The sequence below is a fragment of the Oenanthe melanoleuca genome, chromosome 5 (assembly GCF_029582105.1).
Source record: "Oenanthe melanoleuca isolate GR-GAL-2019-014 chromosome 5, OMel1.0, whole genome shotgun sequence".
NCBI classification, from domain to species: Eukaryota; Metazoa; Chordata; class Aves; order Passeriformes; family Muscicapidae; genus Oenanthe; species Oenanthe melanoleuca.
The window spans coordinates 23,278,822-23,303,783 of record NC_079339.1 but is presented as its reverse complement, the minus strand read 5'-3'; the positions used below and the strand labels follow the sequence as shown (position 1 = coordinate 23,303,783).

General features: G+C 45.7%; 1 protein-coding gene across 4 annotated transcripts; it reads right to left on the bottom strand.

The window, feature by feature from the left end:
* Positions 1 to 209: 209 nt before the first annotated feature.
* Positions 210 to 24,584, bottom strand: PACSIN3 (protein kinase C and casein kinase substrate in neurons 3). Of its 4 annotated transcripts, none has more exons than XM_056492598.1 (12): positions 24,386 to 24,584; positions 12,115 to 12,196; positions 10,605 to 10,705; positions 10,028 to 10,184; positions 9,036 to 9,271; positions 8,504 to 8,659; positions 7,775 to 7,950; positions 6,876 to 6,996; positions 6,284 to 6,414; positions 5,565 to 5,630; positions 4,903 to 5,063; positions 210 to 3,407 (listed from the first exon to the last, which is right to left on the bottom strand). In XM_056492598.1, exons 3-12 carry the CDS (start codon positions 10,656 to 10,658, stop codon positions 3,292 to 3,294), a joined length of 1,374 nt encoding a protein of 457 aa, XP_056348573.1. In that variant the 5' UTR covers positions 10,659 to 10,705; positions 12,115 to 12,196; positions 24,386 to 24,584; the 3' UTR covers positions 210 to 3,291. The 4 variants fall into 4 exon arrangements, with proteins under 4 accessions (XP_056348573.1, XP_056348574.1, XP_056348577.1 ...); XM_056492599.1 differs by having other exon boundaries at positions 24,094 to 24,388; XM_056492602.1 differs by lacking the exon at positions 5,565 to 5,630.
* Positions 24,585 to 24,962: the final 378 nt, after the last annotated feature.

The following is a 24,962-nucleotide window of genomic DNA, read 5'->3' as shown; positions in this document are numbered from 1 at the left end:
GATTTTGCCTACAGGGCAAAACCATTACTGGCTTAGGCAAGCTCAGCTGTGACTTTGGGGAAATAGGTGTGATCTGTCATAGAGAATCTTTAACTTCCTCTTCGTAGAAAATTCATTATCAACAGGAAATCCAAGCTTTGCATGATAGTTCCAAAATTCTTTTCCAGGAAGATGCCAGAACCAAATGAATTATCTGCTAATCAGAGGTGTATGGGCTTTCCACAAGAATGGCTTTATTAAAAAATAAAATATGACTAGATAATTATTCACTGTGTTGCACATCAGGCACAGAGATGCATTTGTATTTTTTTATAAAAACCACAGGGGAAGAACAGGCTTCACTGGCCTTCTGGAATTCAGGCACAGCAATTAGTTTATGTCTACATGTCTCACACAAAACTTTTGGCATGGCATGAAGTTTCAGCTAGAACCTTTGTGGTTAACAAAACCTCATTTGCTTCTGTGGAAAACCAAGTATCCAGGCAGAGCTATTACTTTAATATAAGATCATTAGATGTAGGTTGAGTTGTTTTGGTTTTTTTTCCCTCCATCCAGATATTTACTACACAGGCTTACTAATCCAGATGGTTTTGGGTAGCTAGGACTAAGTGCCATGCCCATTTGTGAGGTATAGTCCAGCCAAGCAATTCTTCATTCTCAGTGTGTTGTCTGCTGTCCATTACTTCAGCTCTTGGCAGGGATTTCTGATGTGCAAAACATTCCTTAGGGAACTTGTTCACATAAGATGCAATATGTCCCTATTTCTGGAAACCTTCAGGCAGCCCACTGTAGTCAGGTGGTCATGTTTTCCTAGGACAAACAAGTCGGTTCAGACTTTGCCCTGTGGAATTTCAGGTTGTTTGTACTGTAATCAGAGGTCCTGTCCACTGGACATTTCTGTCCTTTAGCACATTGTGGCCACACCTAGCTCCATCCCTAATTACAGCCTGACTAGAACGCTTCCTTCTACTGTTTTTTGACCTTACATGAAAGTCTAGCATTAGTGTTTGAAATATGCAGGTTAATCAGGGAAACTTCAGTATTGTTTATAGGACACCTCAGGTAATTTTAGCCCTGTTTTAGTCTCAGTTCTCTCAGAAGCCTGGCAGGCATGGCTCTCTTCACATTCACGCTAGGACAAAGAAGCAACAAATCATTCCATTGTGGGTTAGCAAGTGGAACACTTAGTGCACAATACTAATGATACGTCTATCTAGGAACACAGAACTGAAAGCAGACTGGATCTTTAAATAAATCCATGTGCTTATACACCAACACCTCTAATTACATGGCATAAGTTTAGAGGCATCTTCAGATACTGAGCCTAGAATGCAAATTAAATGAATAGCTAAATCCAGGCATTTTTAATGGCTGTTGCTTAGATATTTAATTGCCTTTTGTAAATACTTTCTCTTTTATTGAGAAATTACATAACAGACTCTGAGCAAAATGCTTGAGCCTTGTTCTTTTGGTTTGCACCTCTCTTCCCCATTCATGAAGTACAGTGCTAGGGATATTTCAAGAAAAACCTTTCAACTGTAAGTTCCTGTGGCCTCACAAAAGCATTATAAACAGCATTAGTCTCCCATCTCTTTGTCCATGGCAGACTATACTTTAAGACGTCCAGGCAATGAGATGTTTGTGATACTTTAATTTTCATAAATTAACAGTGTTTGAATGTGTCCATCTGCTGCTCTGTTTCAGTCTGCATTTTGGCTTACTAGTTGCTGTTAACACAATACTGACCATTTAATCCTGAGGTTCACCCATGACTTCAGACTTATGTGTAGCACCCCTTTTTCCAAACAGCTCTGAAGCAGTTCACTCCAAGTGGTTGGTGGAGGCACGACTGAGTATTGAGAGTCTGACTTAGACAGGTCACTCACACTTGCTAGGCCAGAATAAGAATGTCACTACAGAAGGTTACTACAAACTCAAAATGCATTTTAGCAGCAGTTTCAAGCAGTACTAAGTAAGCCATTTTTAAGCAACTGCTTGTTTGCCTTTTTTTCTCCAACAATGGGCCCTTTTCCAGTTTTTTGTTCCCTCAAGCTCTTATCAGTCCCTATGCTGGAATATGCAGAGCACTAGGATCAGGATGCCAGGTCTTCCCAGCAGCTTCAAAGGCAGAAGGACAGATGAGATAAAGATGTTTGATACATCCTCCCTGCTGAATGGCACTTAAAAACTGGGCATAAGTGCACTTGCAGCAATTGAAGACAAAAAGGGGAGTTACCCCTCTATGGGTAATTACTGCCAACCAGCAGGCAGCTTCCACAGTGCAACCCTCATCACAGTGCAGGGGTCTTTGGCAAAGCAGGGAGTGCACTTTTAGCTCTGTGTAAGTCAAGAAGATATCAGAAAGGAAAAAAAAAGAGGGTCTCTGCTGTGCGCTAAGTGCTCTTGAAGAGAGGTGCAGCCAAAATAATCGAGATGCATTAGAAACCCCAACATACACAATTGAATTTAGGAATCCTAAGCAGAACAGCATTGGAACGTGGCTGTAATTTTGTTAAAACCAGCCTTCAGCATGTGTCAAAGTCCATTTTAGCTCAAGGAGCATTCAGTCAACTCCAACTGGCTGCACAAAAGGTCTGTTCACAACTCATTAGCCTGAACAGCCATACCATGCAAGACAGAAGCTTTTCTCCTGTGCCTCAGCCATACTATCATTCATTCCTGGGGTTATCCCAATAAATATGAGGGCAGTAAAAAGGGATGTTCAGGTTGAAGCTGTATCACTTATACCAGCTGCCTTATCAGGGAAGCCAACAAGCTTGCAGGTGAGGAATACTGAAAACTTATAAAAGACATATGAGAATAAAGAGCTTTCTGCCAGTCAGCTTGATGGAGCTAAAAAGGGGAAGCAATAGTAGAAGTTCCCTATTACCCTGCATATCCAAAATTCCTTGAACGGGAAGCCTGGAGGCAGGACAGACCTTAACACCCTATGGATGCATGTGCATTGAAGTCAAGGAAATATGCTTCCTCTCTTTTATAGAGATCCATGAAAACACCTCCTTTGACTGAGTACAAGTCAAAAGGATTGGTTTCTTTCTGCACTCCTACACTACTGTAGTGCTCAGAAAAGTCTTTATTCATCCTTGTTTATTTTTTAGAAACCCTACAGATCTAGATGTTTAAAATGAAGCATTAGTTACATGGAATATGTGCCTTTAAAGTCCAGAAGCTGCTGGATATACTGCAAAGGTGGGTTGGGGCCAGGAGTGACCCAGTGACCTCTGCAGGAGATGCTGGTATGGCTGTGAGGCACTGGCAGGGCAGCAGCAATCATGATCCAACCTTCTCAACGTAATTAGCAGGATAGAGTCCAACCTGACCAGTGAGAAGTCGACCCTTGCACCAGCCCTGCTCATCTTCCTCACTAATCTTCATTAGTTCTTCACCTAAAAGTAAGAACAGTCATTAGGAGGCAATCTTGAGAAAGGTAGCATGGCATTTTTACCCACCTAAGATGACTTGATAAAAAACAAGACTATTGGTCTCCATCACACTCTTCTCCCCTTATCAACACCCTTATCATAATGCAGTTTAATCAAAGCCAGAATCACTGATCTCTCCAGTATTTATACTCTCTACTACCACCTCAGCCAAGGAACTTGTATTCTGCATCACAAATCTTTTGTGCCCTACAGTTCTGCCAGCTTTTCTCTCCCTAAGGAACATACTTAGAAGCCAGAGTGATCAGAGATCTGAGACAGTTTTTTCTTAGTGTATCCTCTGATAGGCAAGTGGAAAGGAAATACAAGAAGCTGCTAAGCTCTGTCTGTTGGGACCCAAAATGCCTATTCCATGATGGAGTGTCTAGTTTGGCCAGAAATGCATGAAATCAGCTGATTTCCCAGACTATGACCAGGAAATAGTTATAACATTCCCACATCTGCTTTGGGAAGGGACAGAAAGATCCCTTCCTCCACCAGTAGAAGGTCATACTTCTGCCAGAGAGGGAGTTTTGACTGCATCAATGGGCACATATTGCACTGGCAGAGTCTTAGAAAGTCACTGCTGTTAAGCTGAAGCCTTACTGGTATATGTTGCTTAGAGCAGATTCAAAAAAGGAGATGACTACAGGTAAGAAGTCATACCCCATGTCATCTGCTGAGTTGAAAGAAAGAACAAAGTCAATGTTAGAGCACCCATATTGCAGGATATTTTAAACCAACAAGTTAGTGTTAGGAAGTTTACTAGTATGGTAACACTGCAGCAGAGGTATTGGCCTCAGGCACAAGGCCCTGCTACTGAAGGACTTCAGTGACTTTAAATGGGTGTGTTTTGGAAAGGTACAGCACAGAGATACCATGTAAAACTCAAACAAGATCAGACACTCCCAAGATCATGATGTCCACTTGAAGATTAGAGGAGGGCACATGCAAACTTAAATTTAACTAAAGGAGAAAAGGAGACAGGTCTGTTTGCTCCAGTGCTAAATCCTCTGTTGCAAGCCAGTATTTCCATTTTCAAGATACCCATTTTGAACTTCTCCCAAATTATCTACCTTCACATTATTTGAAAAGACAATCCAGAACACTCATGTAATGTTTATATCAATGGTGCAAGGGAGAAGCATTTAATAAAGGTTCAGGACACAATTCAGAATAAATGCTCTAAGAAGAGTCAGGGGTCTGCTCGTCTGCTCTCCCTGCACTCGGACCAAGGCATAGACCCATAGTCACTTTCCATGCAGCCTCACTACCTTCTGGTCTAGAAAAAACTGGATTTCTCACTGTGTCATCCACCTCGAAGGAGCTGGCAGTGGTCAGATCAAGGGAAGAATAAATGTCAGTTTTCAAGTGGACATCCAATTCTTACAGAGTGTTTCAATCATTCAGTGAGCCCAAGTGAGGACAGTGAAAGGTTAGTAAGAGATTAGTGCTTCTGTACCTGCTTTAAAGCTCAGCTCATCAGCCTCCTGTCCTGTGTAATCATAGAGTGCTCGTACCCGTACACCTGGTACCTTTAGGTCTTCCTCGTGCCCATTGGCATCCAGGCACTTCTTGGGAGTGTCCTCATCTGACCACTCTGAAATGTCTTCCTTCCCTCCGCTGTGTGTGTGGAAGGCGAGAGGGGACAAGATGCTTATTAGTAGATTGATCTTTCACCCACCTCCTCCTGAATCATGCACCACACCCTGACTCCCCCCGAGACTGCTCTGCTATAGGACAGGGTGTAAGAGGTCCAAAAGTCAGCAAAGGCGAACAGGGAAGAGAGATCCCAGGAGATACTATATTTTGTTGAAAGCACCCAGCATTAGAACCCTGAGGGCCATGAGGATAACTCACTCTCAAAGTATTTTCACACACACACTCTTCATGACCTCCTCCTATTCTAGCAGACCCTCTCACACAAGGAAAGCCAGTGCTAATTGGAGAGCCTAGCTGCATCCAGTGTTATTCCAGCCAAGAATAAGACAGAGTGTTTTGAATCTCAAAGAGATGTCTGGAATTATGTTTTCCAAGTCAGGGACAAGAGCAGAGGGGAAGAGCAGCAGAGGACAGACACCTGGAACCCAAAAAAACCCTGCAGAGGCTATGTTCCATACTAACTTCACATAGGTTGGTGCCTTCAGGGTGTCATAGAAGAGGCTGTTCTGCTCCTCTTGATAGGAAAACCTGTAGATTGGCAAATAGGGCCCCTGAATCCAATTAACTGTGAAATACAGTAGTAGCCTTGAAAAATCTCTATATCCCCATCCTTCTCTGCTCAGTTCACTTTGGCCAGTCTACCTTTTAAAGCAGGATAGCTATTGGAACAGTAGGAATTGTCTGTTCTGCCTTTCCCTGTTCTCCAGGCTCGCTTCCTGGCAAGGGAAGCAGCTATACCCAAACTTGTCAGGTACTACTACACATCACCATACCAGGGAAAAACAACAATTTGTTGCCTTTATTTAGGAAACCACACAACTCCCAACTCTTCTCATTTTGTCTGGGAGGAAGAACTGGGGAAATGCATGTCAGAATCATACAGCACTAGTCAGGCTGGGCTAAATCTTGTCACTAGAAGTATCTTTACCAGGAAGGCACTTTGTGAGGCAGAATATGCTAGACAAAAAAGCCCAAAAACCCAAAAAAAAAAAAAAAACCAAACCCAAAACCAAACAGCTACCCTAAACTGCATTATCTACATGGCCTTTTCCAGAGTGCCACAGGTAAGGCCATGGGCAGGAAATTAAGGAAGAGATTACTCCCATCAATCCAACTCATTCATGGCCCTAGGCAGGACTGTACTTTTCCTAACCTGATGTATCCTAGTATTTAGCCTTTACCTTGTCTGCAGAGGGGTCTGTGAGACAACACCATCTCGTGTAGGCAAAATGCTGGTCAGTGTGACATCATCAGCCATCTTGCCACTCTTCTCCTTCTTGGTGATTTGCCTCTGAGTTTCAAGGGACCATTCCTGTCCAGGGAAAACCAGTAATACCATCAAGCCACTCAGATAGAAAAGCTCTGTATCTTTTCTGTCCAATACAGAACAACAGAAGACTAAGTTGTACTTCAGTAGCAGCTGAACTGGTCAGCTCAATAGCTTTGCTGGTATAGCAGGCTCATTTCTGTTGAATCCCAAGGTGCAGCAAGAGAGACTTGAGAGAAAATCATGACAAAAAGCTGTCCTACAGCCCTAAGCACCACCTCCTGCTCTTTGACCTTGCAGCTGGATGGCTTGAATATAGCTTGGCAGCCTACGTGTGCCCCTTTGGCAGCAGACAGCTTGCAACACAACAATTTCAGAAGAGCCCAACATCCTGAGCCTGCTGAGCAAAGGTATGGTCTTTCCAACACAAGAGTAGTAATCACCAATTTCAGATAAGCAGCTAATTGTTTGGAAATAGCATTAACATGCTCTAGAATGCTCCCCACCTCAAACTGAGGCCAATTCATTGCCATGCCAGGTCCGTGAGTGTTGCGCCACCACTTGAGGTCCTCCTGGTTGTCTGCAGCCATGATGACTTGGTGGAGATCCCGATACAACGCATGAAAGCTACAACCAGAACAGACAGAACCACCTGTAATCAAATCCCTCGGCAGTTTCCCAAAAGCCAGCTAGGAAGGAAGAGATTAACCTCATGCACAATTACACAGTATCCTCAATCCCACAGGATTAAGGATGCTAGAGCAGCACCTATTCAGTCCTAGGAAAACATAGCCTCTCTTACTGGAGTGTCAGCCTGGCAAACAGGACAGTCTTGTTTGGTGGGGCAGTGCCTATCAAGTGCCAGCTCTCAGCACAGCTCATTAAGTGAGCACTGAAATAACTCATTGCATTCTTGCACACAGACAGGGAGGTGGCTCAGATTTGTTGCCTCCATCATAAAAGGGGCACAGATTTTTGGCTGCGCCTGCAACTTGTGAGTTTAGGGGCATTATTTCACAAAAGGTCTCTCTACTAAGGGCAAAATGGGTGAAATAACTACCAATACTAGAAGGCAACAGAGCTACATTCCTTAGCCTGGGATTACATATAACAACATGGAAGCATTTCATAGGATAGAAGTACACACACAGGACAGTACTGAAGAAGGAAGGGTTCAAAGGCAGAAGATCCTCTCTGGGGAGCCTGGCACGACCTACAGTCACAGACCCCAGCACTGGTCACTCTAAAGAGACCAAATGCCAGTTCTAGGATACACTTGGAAGGGGGAAGAATGAGTTGTGGCTGATGCAAGCAAGCAGCTTCCAGAGACATCAGAACTGGCACCCCTCACCACAGTCTGAGTACTCCAGGCTGGCAGAATTCCCCTCTGCACCAGGGCCAGTACCTTTCACTAGTGGAGAGGTTAAGATGCTGGTGCAGATTCAGAAGCATCTCCTTAAAGAAGCATAATCGCTTGCGCTCTGCCTCCTGACAGCCCTCAAACACCTGCTCCATGTCCTCCATGTAGCGGGGATTGTAACGATTCAATTCTTCCAGCATCTTCTCATACTGATCCTTGCACTGTAGCAGGAACACAGCAAAGGTGAGTGAGATGTGTTGCCCTGATGGCAAAAAAGTAACAACCATCCCTACTAAGGCTTGGGACTGGCATATTTTTTCCCTACTGCACTATTGAACAAAGACACCAAAGAAATAAGAAAAAAATCCAACAGCTGATGTCCCAGTCCATTGCTCTTCCAATATTCTTGCAAGTTTCCTGTTCTTCCTTACTTTTCTCTTACTTACTCTTCCACACTTTCCTTCTTGTGGACAGACAAATCAGTTATTTTTGGTAGCCAAGTCTTCAGCTCTACAGGTTCCACCCTCTGCACCAAATCCCCTACACTTTTCTCCTTTTTTATTTTAAATTTATTTATAAATTAGGATCTTGCCTAACTTCAAAGACTGAGACCTTAGTTACTGAAGTCTGAGTCTAGCTCACTAAAACCTCAGATTATGGGATTTCACATCTTAAAGGGTTCAGCTGAGTCATTTCACTGAGAGATATTATCACCAATGCTTTTTCCTTGAAGTGAGTACCCTTGTGACCCCTGTCCATCCAACACACACGCACCTTCTCAGCCTCCTGAGTACACTTCTCTACACGCTCTTGCAACTTGCGCATCTGCTCCTGTGAGACAGACGAGTCTGCCTTGGCATGGTTCTCCCTTGTATGGGCCGTTTTCTCCTCCTTCCGGGCTGCATGATAGTTTTTCTTAGAAGTCTCCACCTGTAGGAAAAGGGATGCAGAAAAAGCCATGATCCTGCCCATACTGATCCTCCAATACTCAGAGGAGGCAGGTTAACATTTGTTAGAGTCTGCAGTAACCTAACAAATGCCAGTTCAGCATTTAGTAAACAATGGTCCAGTGGGAAGAGATACCTTCAAATGATCTCTTTTTCAGTGCTCACCTGCTGTGCAGGAATACATAATCTGTTACCAAAGTCTTCCCATATGGGAAGGAAGTCATAAAACCACAAGAACATAGACCCTTGAGACATCCTTCCCTCTCTGGCTAATCTAGTTTGTTTGCCCAGTGGCTCACAAAATCAAGCAGCCAGCTCAACTACCCTCATCTCTCTTTCCCCATTCACACTTTGCTTACATCTTTCATCTTCTTCACCCAGGGTTTCTGGGCCTTTCGGAACCCGTCCTCTGCATCCTTTGTTTCCTTGAAGCCTCCAATCATCTGCTTGTGGTAGGCCTCCTTCTGCCAGGCCTTGATCTTATCTGAATCTTCACCAGCCAGGTGGTTCCGGACAGCCAAGTGAATTTCACTCAGTTTGTCTGCAGCTGTCAGGAAGGCATGCCAGGCCTTTTCCAGAGTACCATACTGCGGACCTGCAGGAACAAGCACCGGAGGGGCTCTTATACCTACTGCCCACAGAAGGGAATGCAGATTCTTTTCTTCCTACATACATCTACCAGTATGGATTCACTTCCCTAACTCTGCCCCATCAAACATCTGCCCCATCAGCACTGACTGGTGTCCACAGGAATCTAGACTGGCTGTTAGAGCTGGATGAGATGAGCATTTCTTTGGGCAGCCTCAGCTGTCCCAGATGGTGCCTGCCAGAAGGTTTCCGTAGAAAATCCTCTTCCCAAATCTGGCCTGAGCTTCGGGACAGAAACCAACATTAGTTCATGACTGAGGCTAGGCTTCTGTTCCACAGACCAGCAGGTCCTTTGGGACATCTGTTACTTTGTGATACACTATGAGTTCAAGCACACTGCCACTAAATAACAGCATTAGTAGTTATTTTCAGACTGGAGGAGAAGACAACTAAACCATCCTTGAAAGGGGGTACATCCAGCTTGATTTAAGACGTGGAGTGCCCAAGGACTTGCCAAAGTAAGCATGCAGATTTATTTTTTTAATAACCAAACACATGACAAGAGAACACCTCTCCAAGTGGATCAGAGGATTGACTAACAAAACAGGCAAACACACAAGAAAGACACCTGAGAAAGTCACCCCCTTCGTGAGGAAGGGAAGCCTGTCCCTCAAGGAAACAGCATCACTTCAGTAAGAGACAGCACTCAAAGAGGGGAGTGCAATGATTGCTTCCTGTTCCCAGTCTAATATGCCAACTTTACCTCTCTCCACATTGGTCCTCCACTTACGGGACCACTCTGTTAGCTGCTGGGCATAGTTCTTCTCTATCTTGGCTCGCTCCTGGAAGCAGGAGATGAGGTCATTGCAGAGCCGGTACCCATCATCCACACGCTTCACTGTCCGCTTGTAGTTCCCAGCCTGAAATGTCACACAACATTATCGTTCATACCATACTGACTTCCATGTTCCTTCAGTACAGACAACCTCCATCATTGCACAGGGAGGGAACACGGGCCCTTCTGAAGCCCTCATCTGGGCTCAGACCCTCCTTTGGTAGTCTCAGCAGACACAGGAGGGAAGAAGCTGAGATGCTTTGCTTGTTTCTCTCACAGCTCAGATCAATGTCAGCTGAACAAGTAACTCTCATTCAGTATCATGGAAGAGTCACTACTCCCTGCAGTAACACACAGCATGGTACTGAACCTTCCCACAGCTCCTCCCTTCCACTCCTCAAGGGCAGCATGTCACTCACAGACCTGGAACTCAACCCTCTAATTCCACCAGTGGGTGGAAAGATGACACTCCTACCTCCCTCACACTCCAATTATCCTTCCTTACCTCCCAGAAACTGCCCCCAGGAGCCTCCCCGCCAGCATCATCCTCTGATGACATCACCCTCTTTTTCTTGCAGCAGGGAATGTTTGCAGATTTCAGTTAACCTGAGAAGAGAAAAGTCATTTCAAACATAGCACTGGCTGGGCCTTTGCAGACAGCATAGTTCTCCATGACTCTGGGATCTGGGGGAACCCAACTTGCTGCCCTGCAGCCAAGTACTATCATCAGTGTCCCTCCAGCAGCAGATGTCAAGGCCCAGCAGAGATGCCCAGGGCTGAAATGGCCTCCTCCCTCCCTGCAGACAAGAGGCCTCCTTGGCAGGCCTGTAACACATTGGGAAAGGATGTTGTAGCAGAAAATCTTGCCAAACCTTGTCTGTGCAGATACTGGAGATGCCCATGAATCCAACCAAGGTCCTCAAGAGGGTAACAGAGACTGAGGTAGCTAGAGCTATTTAAAATCTGCCTTGAAAGAATTAAAATAAGTCTCATGTCAATGGAGATGACTCCAGCTTCCCAGTATGACTCAGGATTACAGGATTACAACAACTGACTGGGGAAAACAAGGCTGAGCAGTCAGCACGCAGGCATGTCTTGAATGGGGAGGAGCCCTGTAAGCTGCCCACCAGCTGAGCTGGGCTTGAGCACAAGTACAGAAACATGCTGGGGCATACCCAGCCAAAGGGCAGAACAGCACACCTGCCTATTACCCAGCAGCACTGCTTCCCTAGGAACATCCCTGTACAGCTGCTTTTTCGCTACACTCACTGCGTTAGGCTCAAAATCTAGGCCAGAAAGTAAAAGGTTCATCTCACTGTCTGCTGTCTTAGAACTTTTGCCCATTCCCCTGTGCTAGCCTGCATTGCCAGTTTGTTCCTGGTGTAGCACAACACTATGCATTCCTTGGGGAGAGGTTCAGAAATTTTCTTGTGCAAGAATGAGAGAAGGAGCAACAGAACCCAAGCCCAGTTACTTGCTGACAAACCCAGTTCTTTCCAGACAAGCCCAGGTTAATGGAGCATGCATGGCCTTTGCTGCCACTTCTCCTCTTGCACATTCCTAGTTATAAAAAGCTTCCCTCACACCCCAGAGAGGTATCTGCTCATTCTGCCAGCCCACAGAGCACACAGCAGAGATGAAGATCAGGTCAAGAGTCCACATCTCCCACCTCATGCAAATCCTTCTTGGTGGCATGAGCCACAAAGTGAAGTGGCCCAACCCAGACTGCAGGAATTTCCGACATTTGGCTATGTTTGCCCAGTGTCACCCCATGGAGTGTGTCAGAAGCATATTAGTGCTGTTCCTCTGGCCTTCTTCAAAAAGCTGGAAATACTGAATTACAGTCACTGAAGCAAGTTGTTAAATGAGATATGACATTCAGGTACATGAACCCTAAAAAATTAATTCCTCCACCAAGCCACCAGCTGTCCCCATCCTCCCTCCCCACCGACTGCAAAGGCATCTTACAGGCTCCAGGGTATGCAACTCTACTCCTGGCCCCAGTAACTACATACCTGAAACCCAAAGCAAGATGCCACAGGGGAGCAGTGGGAAGCCGGCAAGTGTGTCTCAAGCTCTTCAGACTCTGAAAAAAGACTGGAGGAGACAGAGATGGACACAGTCAGACACTCCTTTGCAGGGATGATGCCTGTTCTGATGCACTGCAGTCCTAGGGTGTCCCTTTTCTACCAGCCACTTAGGAGTGGCACCCTCTGATATAGCAGCTGCAGCCACTGTGCCTCCCAAGATGCCATGTTCCAGCACGTAGGAGAGATGCCAAATCCTTGTGTCACAAGATCTAGCCCCAGAGAGAGTTAAAATAGAAACACTGGGGTGGCTGACAGCACTGTGCAGGAAAGGTAGCATCACAACAGCTGAGCACAGGGAACAGCTTGGGCCAGAAAAGCCTAAAATAAACAGGCACCCCATGTCGAGTCTGGTCCCCCCTCACTGGACAGTATCCAGTTTAGCAAACCCTACCACCTCCATGCCCTGGTGCATATACTTTTACACACAGCTGCCTTTGGAAGAAAGAGGGAAGAACACACATATACCTTCTTCAGTCTCTTTTAACTAAAGACAAAGAAGATTTATACACAAGTCAAAGAACTTGATAGCTGTACATAAAGAAAAAAAACAAAAAGCGACCAAAACTCACCAGAACGCATATTCTGGTCTACAGTCCCTACAGTAGCAGAGCACTGCACTGGTATGATGTGGCCCTGTAGCAGGACAGCTTTTTTGTCCCTTGCTTCTTTCTGTAAGCTGTTCCCATCACATCCTCAGAAATACTTTATTTTGCTATATGATACAGGTAACTGTCATCAGCTTTCCACAGAGCAAAGAGAAGTAAAAGGTCTGTAGAAGCTAGAAGCAAGGGAAGAATAAAGCATTTTTGTTTGTCTCATATTTACATCTCTGGGGATTTACCTCAATGTAAAAAGTTTATTTACTTAAAAAAAAAAAAAAAAACCCAGACAAAAATCAACAAAAAACCTCAACTAGAGACCAAGCAAAAAAATCCCTTCTTAGTCATCAATATGCACTCAACTGAGGCTGGAAGGTTAGGGCAGCTGAGAGTAAAACTGCAAAACCTGGAAGTGGGATTTTTAGCCAGATGGTAACACAATTTTTGAGATGAAAGAAGGTAGGGAAAGAGAAAGAAGGAAAGAAAAGCAGACTGGTTTATTGCAAACTAATGACTTTTGATGAGGAAGGGGGGGGCAAGAGGTTGAAGGGGAAGAGTTGTGACTCAGAGTGGTCCAGGTCACTGGATAGAAGGTTAAAGCTCATCAAAAACCTTATAAGGCTTCCCAGTAGTCCCCAATAAAACGAGACTAAGCATTCCTGAAATTGCTATGATTTAAAAAAACTTCACGAAGTTATGTAAAAGTGTATTTAAAACCCATCCTTTCTTTCTCCTGATGAAGACATAGATCAATTATACATAACACATGAATGTTGTATCACTTTTTCCACGCTACTCCCTCATCCTCACTTTATCAGGAAGCAATGAATCACAAACATGCCTTCCAGCTCTGGTTTCCAATTCAGGCTGACTACATGGTACTAGAATGTGGGGGGTAATGTGGAAAGCTGCTATATGGCAGTATATGCGTGTTCATTTGAGGGACAGTCAGGCTAAACAGACATCGTCAAAACCCGAATCCATTCTTTCTGCAGTTTCCATGTTAGAATTCGAGTCACATCTGCTTGCTTTCTCAGGAGTTACCAACTCCAAAAGCCAGATTTACTACCCCTAACAGGCTCTGAAATATAATAGTAGCTGAGCTGGATCAGACTAAAGTTTATCATGGCCTCATAGCCTTTCTAGACAGCAGCCAAAAGGAGATACCTTCCCTTGCTTTGACAACAGAGCAAGCATACATGATGCCTCCCTGCATGCTCTCTGAGCCTCTAACCACTTGCTGACAGGAACTTCCCTGAGCTGGATGTGCCACCTATGAATGAGCACGCAACAGATTTGTCTTCCATTAACTTCTTCAACCTGCTTTTGAACTCATATGATTTTTCAGCATCTGTAATATCATGTGGCAAAGTATGCCACAGCTTAAGGCTTTACTGTAGTCATCAGCACAGTAGCTGGGGGCAAAATGAAGTGGTATAATATTTCTGCAAGTTAATATCCATGACCTGAGTAGCAGTCCATTGAGTACATATTTCCATAGCAGTTGTATAGCCCTTATAAAAACCCAGAAAAATCCAGCTTGATAGAAGCAAAAAGGTCAAAGAACAAGGACCCTTTCCTGCTGGGCTTTTTCTGGACTTTACATACTTTGTGAGGCCATGTCAGTCAGCAGATCAAATTGGATCTTCATGCAGACATAGGGAAGGTACTTTGTACTGCACAGAGGGGCTGAAAAGAACAGCTGCTGCTGTCACCCTGAGTGAGCCCTAGAAGTGCAAGTAGCTTACGAGTCCACCCCTTCATGCCTATCTATTCCTGAAACACCACGTGGTGTGATCCACTAAGGGTTTGAGACCAGGGAAAGCCCAAGTTTGACGGGAAAAATAAATATATGTGCAAAAGCCTGGAGGTTGTTTTACAGCAAAGATGACAGGGATACCTTGTAGACAGCCTGATTTAGCAAGAGCCACCAAATGATTCAGGAGGGCTGGCAGAACCTGTGTAGTGTAAACAATATAGCTGGAGTTATACTGGGTCGAGTAGAGTTTTTTGTGGGCCTGTACCACGTACAAGACTCCTCCCGATGCCAGTGCCACCTCTGCTAAGAGGAGGCTATCTAGCAAATCATATTTGCAGGGCAAAGGAATGTTTATCCCTACCTTCTCACCTTTCTTTATGGGTTCTCACAGTTAAGAGCTACTTAAGACCTCACAGCAGCTCCTGCAAGACGAGGTCTCTGGAGAAGAGGGAAAGAGTGACTTCATTACTATTCATTTTCATACCTCCAGAAGATTACAGATAACGGCAGCACAGACACCACTACAACCAGCAACATCAGGCAAATTGACCCATGCAAATGACAGCTACAACTATTCCTGCTTGCTGTGTTGGAAAAGATACTTCCCTCCTTCCTCCACATACCTGCTCTCACTTATAAACCAACATAATTATTAGGTCACACCTGCTATCAACTCCCTATTAAGCTATCAACAAATGCTTCTTGTTCTTTAGCTGCAGAAAGGTGGAATGGCTCATGACTGTCTCACTGGTACTGAGCTCCACTCAGGAAAATACCAGAGGACTCATTGTGATAGAGCTGTTTCTACCTTTAAGCCATGTTGTTATTCTCACTTGTGATCCAGTCAGGGACATGTCTCAGACCACAGATGCCTGCCCTCAGACCAAGGCATCAGGCTAAAACTTTCCCTTTCAAAAACATGTGAAATCCGTTATGCATTGTAAGGTGTGCCTTGTTGCTTCCTGCTTTCACAGCATCTGTGCAATGGGGTCCTGATCCACAAAGAAAACTTCCAGATCCAAAAGTAGTAATAGCTCTTCTCCATTGAAAGCTTTCCCTCAGGCAGGTAAACTTCCCTTCCATCTACACCACATTCCAATACTTCCACAGCCTCTAAATGCCAAAGGCACCACTTTTATATGCATTGCTTGATTGCCTAAGAATTCTTGTAAGCAACTGTTTTCCTAAGTTCCCCAACATCAAGCCTCTGAACTCTACAAAGGCTCAAAGGGCTGCAGCCCACAGAAACAAAGCTTGTACATTGCACCAGACAAGGCCTTCTGCCCAACTCCTCTTCCCTTTCCCAACTACAACAGCAAATGCTGAACGCAGACACATGTAGGAACAAATTGAGTTACATTTATATAGTAACAAATTGAATTACATTTATCTAGTAACTGAGACTTCGGTGGAGACATTTTTATTGTGGATCAATTTCTATATAGGTGCTAAAGCCAAGCTAAGCACAAGTTTTAATTGGTAATTGCTTGCTACTAACTAATTTCCACCTCATGACAACTACCAGCAGCAGGCAGGAATTCTACACTTTCTGCAACCAATTTGTTTGATTCCCCAGTCATTTTCTGTATAGCACACAGTGGTGAAGGTATTATTTTCCCTCCAAAAACACCAGCACTCTGGTATAGGTTGCAGATAAATGTTTCAATCTGAACAATCCAAATACAGAAAAAGATGGCAGCCCCCCTTCCCTTACAGAATGACAAACATGACATCCCTTTTTTTTCCTTTTAACTTGTCAGAATGAAACTAGAGAGCTGAAGCCAGGAGGTCCCACATCACTCCAGCAGTGTAACAAACTCAGTTGCTGTTGGTACAGCAGAGCTAGGAAGGTCCCCAACAGGAGGAATGAAATGCAGCATGGACCAGGGTGTCCTTTTCAGACTCACCATCTCTGGAATTGCACATCCAGTAGCTCTGAACCAGTAACTGAGATGATGCCCAGTAATGTGCTCTCCACTGCATTATATAGGAGGTCTGGTATTTACAGGCGTATTCACCTTTCTGAAGAGGGGACAGTTCTTGTCTACTGCTACAAAGGAGCCAAGTAACACAAAGATCCTCCAAAACTTCCTTTAGAGGTATTTATCTTATTGCACTGTCACACCCTCAGCAGTCACCTGACTGGGAAAGGGACCAAGCCAGTGTTTCCCAGCCTCTCCCTAGGGATTGAAGCCTGCCAGGGCTAATACAGTTTCAAGCAAGATTTCAGCTCATCTCTCCAGCCAGGGAAAGGTCAGAGAGACACCAGGCAGAACAGTAACTACACACAGAGGTCACTTCAGCTCTGTGCAAGCCTGTGACAGAAGCCCATCTCCCAGCCCACGATTCTTTAGAGATTACGTGGCCGTCCACTACCAAAATTCTCCATGAATATACCATTGTACTAAAACACAGACAAAATCCTTTTCCACTTGAAGGGCTGAGCCCCTGAGTCTAGACCACAGCTTCTTTAGCATAGAACAAGCCAGTGTACCGATGACACATTCCCCATGTGCCACCCCAAGCTCTTTTCAAAGTGTTCATGCAGATCTCAATCTTTCTTCATTTATTAGTTATTCCCTATCAGCAGCCAAGGCTACAGGACAGGCTTCTACTAATACATTGCTGCTGATCTAGGGGTTTAGATTCCTGGCTGACATAGCTTTACCAGGCAGAAACTGTTTAACCAAGAAAAGGAAAGAAATCTGCATTCATTTTCCAATATGATGTAGAGGATCTTTAATATAACAGGAACACAGATCTTTCTGGTTAACATGACAGTATGAGACAATGTTAATGAAGGAATGTAGTGGGCTATCAAGGTACATGTTACATTTTTCCCCGGTTGTTCTTTGTATTTAAAAAAATAATAATAACTATAATCTCAAATACAGAGCTGAAGGAGGGAAGAAGCCAGTGCTGAACCATTGTGCACCATACTCAAACAGGGCAATAGGCTATGTTCATTTTTATTCAGAATGATTGCTGGAATAATTTAAATGTGTATGTTGTGTCTATGTATTTAGCAGCTGCAGCTGACAGCCTAGTAAGAAGCCACACATAGAAGTTACCAGGAACAGCACTACCCTAGCTGCTTTCTTAGACCTGAGAACAGCATTATTCTTGTTCCACTCCTTAGTCACAGCATGCCCACTTTCCAGCTCTCACACTTCCTGTCCTACCACCCTCTCAAGGCAAGGTTTTAACCCAGGCAGATATTGAGAACCTGTAATCTCTACTCTCCCACTCCCTGGCCTCTCCACTTGTTTGCTTCTATACTGGATATTTCCCAGGGTACTTCCCACCCTGCTGCATCAGTTTTTGCAAGCAAACACATGCACCTCCTTTTTCATCAAATGGGACCCTGAACAACTGAAAGTTCTTTCTTCCTAAATCACTGATAAACAGGTGTTTAAAAGCTCTAGTCAAAGCTAGTATATCCCTCCTCAGCATTCTCAATCCACACTGAATACAAACATTTTCCAGGATTTAATCTACATCTTATCTGGTAATGTTTTTTTCTGCACTTATTGACTGGTTAGATAAATAGTTCATCCTGTAACACAGTTGCCTGGAACTTAGTAAGTTATTGTAGTGGCAGGTTGGACCAATCTACCCTCTCCAACTAGGCTTGGAGTAAGAAGATTGGTTTGTTTGGATCTTTGTATGAACAACACTGATCCAAACAGAATAAAATGCCCTGGACTCATCTAACCCTGAGTAAAGAAGGCAAAAATAATGGGAAGTGGTGATGAGGGGTGTTTCCTGTGGTTGTGGATGGGGAGTAGGTAGGGGGGCAAACTCCAGTAAGTTCCTGCCACTGGAATATTCTCCTGTGATTTAATCACCTTGCAATGCCAAGAGCAGGGATCAAGTTTACATGAATGCATTAGGAAGTCCTAAGGAAGCAGACTGCAATCAATGTAATCAAACAACCTTTGTGGGAGCCACAAGCCAGTTAGCTCCATGCTAACAATGAGCTTCTCGTGGTTTCTTGCTTCACTAGACTGCACAGCAGTCAGAAGCCTCCAGCCTTCTCTGCTCCTTTCTCCCACTTGGAAGCCACAGTGAGTTTTTTAACTCATCTGCAGTTCTGCAATTTCTGGGTTTCCTTTACCAATAGTTGTCTTTTCCACTGGCTGCTTTTTGAAGAAGGGGAATGGGAGATAAGAGTTGGCAAGAAATTTGTCCTTCAGACCAAGTGCGTGACAATCATATGGCCAGTTTTTTCAAAGTACTGCACTTCTTTATCTATGGTTGCATCAAATAGATTTCTGGGTTTATATGATAAAAGCTGATTTACTAAAACTGCTTATTATGTGAATACTTTCCTTCCAAATATTCATATAATGGAGACAAAAACATGAAAGATCAACCTCAAGGCATTTCTGAAGTTCATCCAGTTCCCTGCAGAGTCTTAGGTCGCAAACAGTCTGGAGAAGGGAGTATAACCAACTCCTTGACTTGAGAGCTGAATAAGATAAGATTGATTGCTAGGGCATCTCTTATGGTAAAGAGGAATGAGGTTAAAGCATCACACCCATAACTTCTGTTCCAGGTGTGACCAGTTCCTCCACTTTGACAGCAAGGCTCTTTTTTCACCTTTTGTTACCAGAGCTAGGTTTAATCTGCAGGAAAATCTAAACAGCATAAAAACAACTGCAACTTAAGGCAGATTTCAATACCATATGAATTGGAAGGACTGTAGAGTAGCTTTTACACAGCCATTTTGCATAGTCTTTTATGGAAGCAGACACGTGAAAAGAAAGCATCATTTGCTCTGTGGACTGGAGAGAACTTACATTCCCTTTGTAGCATCTCCTGGTTCAAGAAGAGTTTGGCAGATCAGCCACTTTGGAGGTACTCCACTCCTAAACATATTCATACACCTTCCTGACAGATTTCCCAGAGATACACACAGGTAACAAGGTTGAAGTAGGAAAACCATTAGGAACTGGCCTGCACTGTGGAGATTGATACTTCACTAAATCATAGAATGGTTTGGGTTGGAAGGAACCACAAAGATCATCTAGTTCCATGCCCATCCATGGGCTTGGATGCCACACACTAGACCAGGTTGTTCAAAACCCCATCCAACCTGGCCTTGTACACTACCAGGGACGGGAGAATTCACAGCTTCTCTGGGCAACCTGTTCTAGCAATCCTTTGAGTTAAGAATTTCTTCATAACATCCAATCAAAATCTTTCCTGTTTTTAAAAGCATTCTATCTTGTCTGATCACCATCTGCCCATGTAAAAAGTTCCTCTCCCTCTTTTTTATAAGCTCCTTTTAAGTACTGAAAGGCTGAAATTCTTCTACTGAAAGGCCATGAATACTTCACACATTCTTCTTGAAGTTCATTGCCCTGCATGTCATGGAGCAACTTTTATCTACTTCCATAGTATCTGCACAGAATCTGCTCCTTAGTATCAGTAGTGCCTCTTAAAATAAATTTTTGTGTCTCAGGCTGAAAAACAGGACTATTAACACTTCATATTCCAAATATTTTTCAAAATACTTTAGGAGAGCACAGGCAAAGCAGTCATGCACACGTGACAGGATAGATTTTAATGTTCAGCATCACTGGAATGTCATTTACTTTCTCAGTCCACTGCCCAGAAGAATTATTTCAGTTTCTGGTCCTTAGGATTCAATCTGACATGTGAGGAAAGAACACTGGAAGGCTTTTTAAAAAAAAAGCACAAGCACAACAAAGCAATCCAGTGGGCTTTATTTCCCTGCAATGCTTCCTGAAGCAGCTCAAAACCCTAGTTGTTTGCTTGCATTGGAGTAGAAGCCTGCTGGAGTCAACAACAAGCCTTCCTATGGGTTACCACAGCACATCATTCTTCATACAAGGCAGAGCTGACTGGAAACATCAAGAAGCAGAAGTAAATACCTGTAATCATTCAAGAAGTGAAATAATACATCTTCTCCCCATTCTCCATGAAAGCTTCTTGCCCTTGTCAGAAAAGGCAGCAAGGCCACTTCAGGGCTCCACACAGAAGAGCTCTGCACTGCAGCTGGTGCAGCTCAGCACCCTCAGGGAGAGGTTGCTCAGCTGCCAAACTGGGAGAGGTTTGGCTCAGCAGCAGGGGTACTGTACTGAGGGATTGCAGGAAGTTCCTACCAACAGAAAATCACCTGTAGGTGACTGAAATTACTATGTCCCTTCAGAGAGCCCAGGAGGCAAGTACCTCTTCCTGCAAACACAAGAGGCACAGCTTGGGCAAGCTCACAGTAGGGACAAGACTGAGGAGGCTGAAGACTTGCTAGCACTTACGGCTTGCCTGCAGCAATTCTAATGCCTGTAGCTAGGAAAAACTTAGTTGCAATAAACAGAGTCCTACCACAGTCACCTATTAAGAGAGCATAAAATCCCACACAAACCTAATGCCTCTGGATCCAGGCCTCCGGTACCATGGAGATCTCTCACATGCCTTTTCAACAAACTACAGTGCCCAATGACAATCACTAGATTTAACACACAAATTCCAACTATCACAAGTCTGAAAGACCCATTCCCATCATCCCATTCACGGTGAGGAGAAACCAGTGAAGGCTCAAATGTGATTAGAATGCCAGTCACATTTACTGCCTTATAGCAGTGCCCCACTTCAGCCCACATTTCAGCATGAAGGAACTTGAGACTAATGTACCAGTCACTGAAACAATGCTGGATGATTACAGCAGAGGATGCACCAGGTTCTTTGCATTTGTCTTTGTGGTGCTGGAAAAATTTGTGCCCAAACAGTCAGAGTGCATTCTGATGTTAAATTACAGTGATCACCATGCTGCAAGGTAGTGGCAAAAAGCTACCACTTTAACAGCTTCTTAACTGCTCCAAGAATGCCAAGTCCTTTTGTAATTCTTCAAAGAGCAAAATCCTAAATTCTTCGTGAAAACTTCCACATACAGTAGTTACTTTTTTCTGACCCATCCACTAAAGTCTTAGACTAAAATATTAAGGCTTTTTTTTTTTAATCTATCTGTCACAGTTGCCTCTCACAGAGTACCCTCTTACACCCATTGCACTGAGTAACTAGTGATAAAACAGCATGCCTGATCACAAAGTCTGTTTCAAAAAGATAAGAGCTTCTTAAAGGGCTTAAACAGCTCTCCTATTGTTCAGGCATTTCCCTATGAACTCTCAAGAGCAGCCTAAATTCACAGATCACTGATCAGCTGATGGCAAAAATAGAGGCAGTTTATTAATGCTCTCTGATCAAGAGTATAGCTTTTTCCACTCAGCAGATACTTTTAGCTTTTGAGGTGCCCAGTTCAATTCCTGGATGCCAGCCATGACACAGACCAAATGGTTCAAAACAACAACTGAATAATATCCAGACCTTAAGACGGCCAGAATAAAGAATATACAGTGTGCCGTGCTTGCTGATATCACGAGTTCTGACAGAAGCTCACATCACCCTGTTGTGGTGGCATTTGTGGAAGGCATTCTTACAGCTTTGCATCTCCTAAGAAGTTCCATTATTGTATTACTGATTTTATACATATATATGCATGCAGGTATGTAAATATATATTAATTCTCTGATATATAATTATTATCTTTTTGTTGGAAATTCACGATCATCTAGAGAAAGCCCAAAAGATTCAGGCTAAGTCTTGTATAATCCACAAAAACCTAAAATTACTAAAAGCACCAGTCATTGTCCTGTGAAGAAATTAATTTGGGTCCATAAAATTTTCAGCCTTTTATGACTTGGTTACACACACAGTCTGCCAGTGACCTGCAGAATTTTGGTGTAGTCCAGTCACACACAAGCCTATTCTCTTGTTGACATTTGATAATAGAGTTCCAGGTGGGCAGTTGTTCTCAGCCCTATACATAGGTGACACACTGAAGTTACTGCTTTTTACAGCCTGAGAAGACGACAGTCTTCACTTGAACAAGTGCAGGCAAGCCAGAGGAATTCAAACACACAGGTCAGATGGGGAAAAGAAAAAAAAAAAAAAAAAAAAAAAAAAAGAAAAAAAAAAAAAAGCCAATAAAGCAATACAATAGACCAGGCACAGAATAGGGAAGGCAGCAGGCAGCTGATCAAGCTCACACATTCATTCTGTTCCAAGTGCAAGTCAATGGACAATCTAGTAAATATTTTTGGGAACTTCTAGAGAAATACCATTAATTACACAAAACACTATCAAAGCAGACTCCATCTCATACAAAGCACATTGTGGACTTCAGGGAAAGATGAATCCTTGCATGAAAGAACGCGCTTAGTTATGCAACTCATGGGGAGAAGCTCCACTTTGACTCCACCCAGAGACCAGCTCACACCTGGAGCAAGGAGTATCTGGACCCGGTCATTCTAGCCCACACACTGCAGGGGTGCATTCTGCTCTCATTCGTTCCCGAGAATGACTTGAGTCACCCACTGTAAGGCTTAGAGACTTCTAGGTGACACTTCAATTCCAGGGTGGAGTGGGAGGCTCTGCTTGGGTTCTGTACTGCAATCAATTACCATCATATCAGAAATTCCTTTGTGCGAATTAGACCGGTAGTCGATTTGAAGAGGAGAGAAGTTCATTTCCACTTTCAGGAAGTAGGGAGCATCAATTCTATAAGGAAGGTCAAAGAGTGAACAAAAAGGCCAGACTACTTCCTAGGGCCAGAACAAGTGTCTGGTGGTGGTCAGCTAACCTCATCTGCCCCGCCAAGCCCTGAGCCTTCTTGCATGCCTGAAGAACTGAAGCAAGCAAAGAACACATAGTTGGCACAGAAAGTGGTGGAACAGGTTAATGCGTTTGGGCCACGCTGGCTTCACTTATCGATAGCTTTGCAGAGATCATGCAACCCTCCTCCCATACCCAGTGACAAATCAGACTGTCTTCTCAAGCACTGGATATTCAGGCCCGCTAATACCCTCCCTGTTTATCAGCTTTCTCCTGCCCTAGGCTGGAGAGGACACGGTAACCCCAGCAGCCTGCCAGGGGCCCAGTGACACGGCCGAAGGCAGCACCCCCAGTGCCTGCCCCTCGCCTTCCCCTCCCTGCTCTCGGCAGCCAAAGAGAGGACGAGGACTAACAAGGACAGAACTGTCCCCTCTGCCCAAATTCTCCATCCAGCTGCCCGGAGGCCGGCTCACAGACCGGCGACACGGACGCCCGAGACAAGGGACTGCAGCCCCGCGAGCAGGGGCCCCGGCGCGGCCCCTTTCCCCAGGGGGTCCTGGCAAGTCGCTTTATCCCCACTCTCCAAGCGCTGCCAGCGCCCGCGGCTCCGGTTTCAGAGTGGGAAGCGGCACTGCGCGGATCCGGCACAAAGAGGCCCCTGTCCCCGAGGCAGAGCGGAGGCGCGGGCTCCGGAGGGAGGGAGGGAGGGGGAGCCTCGGCAGCCCCCAGTGACGGGGCGGCGGCAGCGGGCCGGCCCCGGGAGGCCGGCGGCGGGGCACCCAGCGAAGCTTAGGGACGCAAAGGGAGCGAAGTTCTGGCGAGAGCTTCTGCAGCCCCTCGCGAACAACCCACCAGGATAGCAGCCCCGCTGCCCTCCCCAGCCCCGCGCGCTGCCGCTCCCGCACCTACCGGGGGTCTCCGCTGCGCCTCCAGACCAACCGCGCCGAGCCGCCTCCCAGTCCCCTCCTGCCCACAGCCAGCGCCCAGCCGGGTACCGCCTCCCCCACCCGCCCCCTTTCCATGAGGAAACTTTTCCCTCGCAGTTGCCAGCGCGTCCCGAGACGCGCTGCCCGCCGCGGGAAGGCGGCGCCGGGACCGGGACGTGCTCTGCCGCCAGGACCCCCGGCACCCCGCGGGGCACGGGTCCGAAAGGCGCCGGGCCCAGGGAAGCGGAGCCCCCCGCGGTGACCCCGCCGCTTACCTCGCAGGCGGCGCGGCACTGCTGGACGCTCGGCGGGCAGCGGCCACCTGGGGGAGGCGCGCCTTGAGCCCTCCCCCTCTTTCAGCCGCGGGACTCGGGGGTCCCGCCCCGCCTCCAGCAGCGCCCGCGGGGCGGGCCCGGGCTCGGGGCGCTCCGGTGGCAGCGGCGGGGTGGCTGCGGCGCGTCTCCCGCCTCCCCGCCCCCGGCCCTTGATCCAATTAACGGGAGCGGGCTCTGCCCAGGCTGGTGGGGTCGGGGGAGGGTACCGGGAGGGCAGCGCCGGCTCCCGTCGTCGTTGCCCTCCACCTCCACGTTGGGGAGGGCCTGGACCGTGGGGTGAGGAGGGGACTGAGGGAAGTCTGCCTGGCCGGGATCCCCCTCGTGGCGGGGGCGGGAGGAAGGCAGCCCTGGGAGGAGCTGCCCGCTCGGCCCAGCCCTGAGTTGGGATCCTGTCCGTGAGTTCGTTCTTCTGCGTGCTGTACCGGCCAGCTGACCTGCAGGGCCCGGAGCCGCCCTGGTGGGCTGGAGCAGGGGCTCCCCAAGGCCGGCTCGCACCCAAGTGAAGTGCTGTGGACTC

Bases quoted from the DNA above. Each gene is read 5' to 3' on its own strand.
- PACSIN3 (XM_056492598.1), bottom strand. From the start codon at position 10,658: ATGTCATCAGAGGATGATGCTGGCGGGGAGGCTCCTGGGGGCAGTTTC. The intron at 6,415-6,875 runs GTGGGGAGCATT...TTCCCTGGACAG, and splicing joins TGAATTGGCCTCAGTTTGAG to GAATGGTCCCTTGAAACTCA. The intron at 5,064-5,564 runs GTTAGTATGGAA...CCACACACACAG, and splicing joins AAGGCACCAACCTATGTGAA to CGGAGGGAAGGAAGACATTT.